The sequence below is a fragment of the Physella acuta genome, unplaced genomic scaffold, assembly GCF_028476545.2.
Source record: "Physella acuta isolate Inbredline_101_S28 unplaced genomic scaffold, ASM2847654v3 ptg002706l, whole genome shotgun sequence".
Classification (NCBI taxonomy): Eukaryota; Metazoa; Mollusca; class Gastropoda; family Physidae; genus Physella; species Physella acuta.
In genome coordinates this window covers 1,043-8,520 of record NW_026734139.1, presented here as the reverse complement: position 1 = coordinate 8,520, position 7,478 = coordinate 1,043, and the positions used below count along the sequence as shown (strand labels likewise).

The window sequence follows — 7,478 nt, the reverse complement described above, 5'->3', positions numbered from 1 at the left end:
AAGACTAGAAAATTGGAACGGAGTTTTTTTTTTAAAAACTGCCCTCTGAATCTTATGAAGTTAGAACCAAAATTCACTAGTACTGGTGTCCCTGCATTATATGATAACACCTCTGTAATATACGATAACACAAAGAACAATAACACAAAGAACAATAACTCAAAGAACGTTTGTAAATCTAGGATGTGGAAGCTATAGCCATGTGTAGGCTTGCCAAAATTTTGTTGCTGAAAGAAAGGGCAGCTAATTGCTTTTTATGGTTGACCATTGTTGTTGCCCTTGATAAGTTGTTGTTTAAACTGCAGCTATTGTGTGCTATTAGTAATTGATAATATTATTTTTGAGTTAATTTGGTGTATAAAGTAATTTTTCTGTGAATAATCTCCTTGAGGTAAATCCACTAAAAATGTATACTGTTCAACAACCCCCATCAAGGAACAAAACCACAATATATAGTTTTTTGGACTTTCTACATTTAAAAGTTTTTCCCCAACATAATAAAACCTACAAATAGAATTAGAATATTTATATATTTACATCAGAATTTATACTGTATAAATGTGAATTTTAATTAATGGTAGATATTTGTTTGACAGCTTTATTCAAAGATTAAACAAGTTTAAATATTTTTGCTGAATCATGTGTATAAAGTATGGGTTGTTTCCCTTTTCTAGTCAATTTTAAACTATTTTAAGACATTAGACCAAAGATGTATTTCTTTGCATAAGTTGTGTGTAAGAAAAGTTGTAGAAAAGATACTTTTAAAATTGTATAATTCCTCTCTGAATCTCAGGTTTGTTGCATTACTAATTTTTTTTTTTAAATATTTTATGCATTTTATTTTAAATGATTGTCTCATTTTTAATAGAAAAAAAAATTAGTTTTAAACATTGGGTAATGGCATTTACACTCTTTGGTTGAGGTGTTGTTATGACTTGATATTTGATGATGGTCAAGCTTGCTTCATTGTTTCTGTATTTAAAAAGTATTTGGTGTTTAGGCTATGGTGTGCCTTGTCCAGCATTGTGTGAAACTGTTGTAAAAACAGTAGTGAAAGTGTTCTGTAAAACTGCTGAATGGTGTGGATAATTGTATGTGCTGAGAGATGTATTTTAATGTACATAACAAATAGTATATTACAAATGTGATTTTAACACGAAGAATCCAAGCATTTATATTTGTCAAAACATGTTTGCCTTTTGTTTGAGCGATGTCAAAATAAAAGCTCTACAACAATGACAATATTTTAAAATTTAGCTGTTCTGGCTCGTTGCTTTATCTACTTTGTCTCAAAGCACTCTTACAGATGTCATTTAGCATAGTTACGGATGTCATATAGCACTGTTAAAGATGTCATATAGCACTGTTAAAGATGTCATATAGCACTGTTAGTGTTACAGATGTCATAATGCATGGTTATAGATGTCATAATGCATGGTTATAGATGTCATAATGCATGGTTATAGATGTCATATGTCATAAAGCACTGTTATGGATGTCATATAGCTTTGTTACACATCATATTGCACAGTTATAGATGTCATAAAGCAGTTACACGTGTCATATAGCACAGTTACACGTGTCATATAGCACAGTTACACATGTCATAAAGCACTGTTACAGGGGATTTGAAAGTTTAAAACCTGACGGACAAACACATAGTAACTGTTTTCTGAAGTCTGTAAGAAATAGAATTTAAAGAAAAGGCTTTGTATGAAGCTTTCATATTATCAATTTAATTAAGGTGTAACTTCTGCAAACCAGGTAACAGCTGAACTGGGAGACTATTATCTATTGACCTTGAGGTCTCGAGTTGAGATCCAGAGTTGGGTCTCCAGGACTTACCAGTCCATACAGCTTTAATAAATACCTGACTCCAAGTTAGTGAAACTAAAGGCGGCTGGACATAAAACCGACCGGCTGAGTTCACAGAAACTAATTAACTATTTCAGCTGTCAGCTCCCAAAGTGTAACCTTAGTTTTTTTTTAAGTAACTGTATGTTCCAAACACGTAGGCTTATTAACAGATTCCTGACTCCATGTACCAAACACACAGACCTACAAAGATTGTCGTCCCATGTACCAATACGTTCAACACATTTGAAACACTTTTGACTGCAAACATAACAGGGTCATTTATTTTTGCCTCGTACAAAAATATATAAAAAATAACAGGAAAACAAAAATAACATTGGATGGTGAGGTCATTCACATCAGAACAGTAACAATTGTGTACAACAGTAACGTGTGGGTGTACGCTAAACACTCTATATCAAAATGTTAAATTGTCTTTTACCAAGGTCCTTTTAAAATAAAATTTTGTCAAAGGAATTTTTGTTCCTTTTTCCCTTTCAATAAGTTGCGGAAATGAGTTAAACATCTCACTATATAGCTATAGCGTCATCTGCCCGCACTATATAGCTCCGATGATGCTATAGCTGGGGCCAACAACCCATCTAGGAGAGCCAACTCCAAAATCAAACAACTGCTGCCTTGTAGTTTTTTCTTGGTTGGACAAAGGCTATGGAAGCAAATCCAGAAAGAAAAGCAGGCTGAAATCGAAGTCAATGGCTTATATGCCGCATAAAAAGTTGACCCGTAATACATAATTGTGTTGGAGGAAATCCCTTCCATTCCAACACTAGAATTAAAAACGAGGAAGAAGAAAAAGAATGGCAGACACCAGACCTGTTATAACTTTATCTGGACGTCCATGAACTGTGAAACCCGCTCCTCTGGTTCCTCGTATATCAAGTCTCGCTCGTATTTCAAAGCAAAACATTGACCACTCGACGTCTCGTGGCTCAAAAATCTCGTGTCAGGGTACTCGTATGTCGAGGTACCACTGTATACATACTCCAAACATGACGTAATTTTAAAATTAGCCGATTTTCACTCGAGCCTCAACTCACAGCACCCACAACTTCCATATGAGTCGACATTACATGTTAACCCCCCCCCCCCCCCCCCCCCCTCACAGACCATCTATCCCACCGTCCAACCCCTTCTTAATTATCAGGATTATTTTAAAAAGTTATTTTTTTTAATTAATTCATTCTTTTGTAGAACTTCGTCACCTCAGAACTCCTTCCTCCTCCTCCAACCCCTCCCAGATACGTGACGTCATGTATGGACGCTCGCGCGGCCTGGCACGGCATGGTCAAGTATCGGGTTTGTTTATAGGCCACGTGATGGGTATCTGTTCCTTGCAGTTAGAAGGAAGGGCCTACGTGAGCTCAACATTGATCAGGGGCAGGCAACAGATGGAGGGGGGGGGGGTCATATCACCTCCTTGCTGCCCCTTCTCCTGGCGATGGACGCGTAGTCACGTGACGTCCTCATGGAGGAGGTCCGCGGACGGTAGTACTCGTCCTCGAAAAAATCCTCACTGTCCGTGTCGGGGTCTGTCGTGCTGGTCAGACGGAAGGCGCGAGAGGGCGGGTCCAGCAGTCTCTCGGCGTGGCTGGACATGAAGGTTCGGGTCTGGGCGGGCGAGCTGGGCACGGAGCACGTGGTGAAGGAGCTGGTCACGTGACCGTGGTCCGTGGAGCTGATTGGTTGGGGGGTGGTGGGCTGTAAGGACTGGATCGAGTCCCGGATGTCGAAAAACTGGCGCTTGAGCAGGATGTCGTGTTGTCGTAGGAGAATCTGGTGGGAGAGGAACGTGATCATATGGGTTACTGCTAGCTAGAGAAACGTGATCATGTATAGGTTACTGCTAGCTAGAGGAACGTGATCATATAGGTTACTGTTAGCTTGAGGAACGTGATCATAGGTTACTGCTAGATAGAGGAACGTGATCATATTTAGGCTACTGCTAGCTAGAGGAACGTGATCATATTTAGGCTACTGCTAGCTAGAGGAACGTGATCATATTTAGGCTACTGCTAGCTAGAGGAACGTGATCATAGAGGTGACTGCTAGCTAGAGGAACGTGATCATATAGGTTACTGCGAGCTAGAGGAACGTGATCATATTTAGGCTACTGCTAGCTAGAGGAACGTGATCATATAGGTTACTGCTAGCTAGAGGAACGTGATCATATTTAGGCTACTGCTAGCTAGAGGAACGTGATCATATAGGTTACTGCTAGCTAGAGGAACGTGATCATATAGGTTACTGCTAGCTAGAGGAACGTGATCATATAGGTTACTGCTAGCTAGAGGAACGTGATCATATAGGTTACTGCTAGGTAGAGGAACGTGATCATACAGGTTACTGCTAGCTATAGGAACGTGATCATATGGGTTACTGCTAGCTAGAGGAACGTGATCATATAGGTTACTGCTAGCTAGAGGAACGTGATCATATAGGTTACTGCTAGCTAGAGGAACGTGATCATATAGGTTACTGCTAGCTAGAGGAACGTGATCATATAGGTTACTGCTAGCTAGAGGAACGTGATCATATAGGTTACTGCTAGCTAGAGGAACGTGATCATATAGGTTACTGCTAGCTAGAGGAACGTGAACATATTTAGGCTACTGCTAGCTAGAGGAACGTGATCATATAGGTTACTGCTAGCTAGAGGAACGTGATCATATATAGGTTACTGCTAGTTAGAGGAACGTGATCATATAGGTTACTGCTAGCTAGAGGAACGTGATCATATTTAGGCTACTGCTAGCTAGAGGAACGTGATCATATAGGTTACTGCTAGCTAGAGGAACGTGATCATATATAGGTTACTGCTAGCTAGAGGAACGTGATCATATTTAGGATACTACTGGCTAGAGAAACGTGATCATATAGGTTACTGCTAGCTAGAGGAACGTGATCATATAGGTTACTGTTAGCTAGAGGAACGTGATCATATTGGTTACTGCTAGCTAGAGCGATGTGATCATATAGGTCACTGCTAGCTAGAGGAACGTGATCATATAGGTTACTGCTAGCTAGAGAAATGTGTTCATATAGGTCACTGCTAGCTAGAGGAACGTGATCATATAGGTTACTGCTAGCTATAAAAACGTGATCATATATAGGTTACTGCTAGCTTGAGAAACGTGATCATATATAGGCTACTGCTAGCTAGAGGAACGTGATCATATACAGTGTTTCTTCCAGACTTTTTTCTCCGGGGGGGCACTAGAAAACTTCGGGGGGCGGTAAACTTTCTTCGGGGGGGCGGACACTGTTAAAAGTATATATTTTCTATATAAATTATATAAATTTCATTTCGTTCGGGGGGGGGGGGCGGTAAAAAATTTTCGGGGGGGCCCCGGAGAGATGCCTGGAAGAAACTCTGATCATATATAGGCTAATGCTAGCTAGTGGAACGTGATCATATATAGGCTACTGCTAGCTATAAAAACGTGATCATATATAGGCTACTGCTAGCTATAAAAACGTGATCATATATAGGCTACTGCTAGCTAGTGGAACGTGATCATATATAGGCTACTGCTAGCTATAAAAACGTGATCATATATAGGCTACTGCTAGCTATAAAACGTGATCATATATAGGCTACTGCTAGCCAGTGTTTCTTCCAGACTTTTTTCTCCGGGGGGGGGGGGGCACTTGAAATTTTCGGGGGGGGGGGGGCGGTAGACTTTCTTCGGGGGGGATAACACTGTTATCGTTCGGGGGGGGGGGGGGGTGGCGGTAAAAAAAATTTTTAGAAGAAACTCTGCTGCAAGCTAGAGCAAAGTGATCATATAGATTACTGCTAGCTAGAAGAATGTGATCAAGTATATACTAATTCTAGCTAGAAGAATGTGATCAACTTTATACAACGCCATAAATCTACAGCCATTTATAAGAAGAAAGGTCCTACAGTCACATTGAGACCTTGCTGCAGATAATTGCCTTAGACAGGTACGTAGGGGGGGGGGGGAGGGAGGTGGGGCCTTTTTTTTTAAACTTGACTTGTCAAGTTACTTGATGTGTGGCAAATATGGCATGACAGATGACGTGTCTGACAAATATGCCACGTGACAAATGGCGAGGAATAAATTGGTCCAATCATCGCATTCTTAGTGAACGTGCACAAATACATCAAAACTGGCGAAATAGTGTGTGTGTGTGTATGTGCGTAATTGTGTGTGTCGTATGCATTGTTTATGTGTGTATAGCTTGTGAATTTGTACAGTACCTGTATGCAGTGTTTCTCCCATACTTTTTTCTCCAGGGGGGGGGGGGGGGGACACTTGGAATTTTCGGGGGGAGCAGACTAAAATTTTTTGGGGGGCGGACACTGTTAAAAGTATATATTTTCTATATAAATTCCATTTCGTTCGGGGGGGGGGGGGGGGGGCGGGGGGGCGATAGACTTACTTCGGAGGGGGGGAGCTGCTCCCCCTAAGAGATGCCTGGAAGAAACTCTGCCTGTATGTGTTGTATGTGTGCGGTGTAGGGAGTGTATTGCATGTGTGTTGTATGTGTGTACGTGTTCATGTGTGTTCATGTGTGTTGCATATGTGTTGTATGTGTGTACGTGTTCATGTGTGTCAGAACAACTGTCCTATTTTAAGAACGCACCAGCTCCTGTTTGACCCACATGACGGCCGTCATCAAGTCGTCCATCCGACCACCAATTGTTTCCTGCGTGTTCAACGCTCCGGCACACACGCTCACCTTCCGGTGTCTGGCGGTTCTAGGTGAGCCGAGGGCGGCCTTCTCAAATCTGGCACCAAAAGACAGGTATTTTATTTTTGTTTGTTTTTTTAAGTCAAATTTCAAATAAATGAAACAGGCTGATTTCAAACTGAAATTAACCTGAACACAAGAATAAGATATTTTTTTTTTGAAGAATTTAGTTAAGGTTATTCATAGGAGTTAGTTTGATTGTATAATATTGGTATGGGGGATTACTCCTATACAATATTGAGTTCACCCAGCCCTGATGGGTACCTGACTCACGTTAGGGGAAGCAAAGGTGCCTGCCACAAGATACCCTTATATGTCGAGGTCAAGAAATATATGAACTGAGTTTCATCTGGTCCGTAAAGTAAACTTTTTAAATCACATTTACCGTCACCCCCCCCCCCCCCCCCCCCCCCCCCACCATCTATTTACATATACACTCACAAAACAAGATGGTGCCAATTTGACTATTGTCGAAACATGCCTACTAGTGTTTAAATAAACAAATTCAAACCTTTTTGGAAGTTTGACGATCCCGGGGAGGGAGGAGTGACGTACTGGGATAATCCCACACGTCATAGCCAGGTCATTCATGGTCATCAGGTCATTGAAAACATCAACTTTATGACATCTGTAGATGGTTATATATATATATATATATATATATATATATATATATATATATATATATATATATATATATATATATATATATATATATATATATATATATATATATATATATATATATATATATATATATATATATATATATATATATATATATATATATATATATATATATATATATGAGGAGTCCACTTGCAAAACCTAAGTCATTTTTAACTTATTATGAAGGAATAGACTTTAACTAACTTTATAACTAACCT

The 7,478-nt window shown here is 39.9% G+C and overlaps 1 protein-coding gene across 1 annotated transcript; it reads right to left on the bottom strand.

The window, feature by feature from the left end:
* Positions 1-3,279: 3,279 nt before the first annotated feature.
* Positions 3,280-7,219, bottom strand: LOC131934005 (uncharacterized; the record flags this gene model as incomplete). Its single annotated transcript, XM_059290446.1, is given in 3 exon segments — positions 3,280-3,648; positions 6,484-6,628; positions 7,103-7,219. Coding segments are annotated over 3 exon segments (600 nt in total).
* Positions 7,220-7,478: the final 259 nt, after the last annotated feature.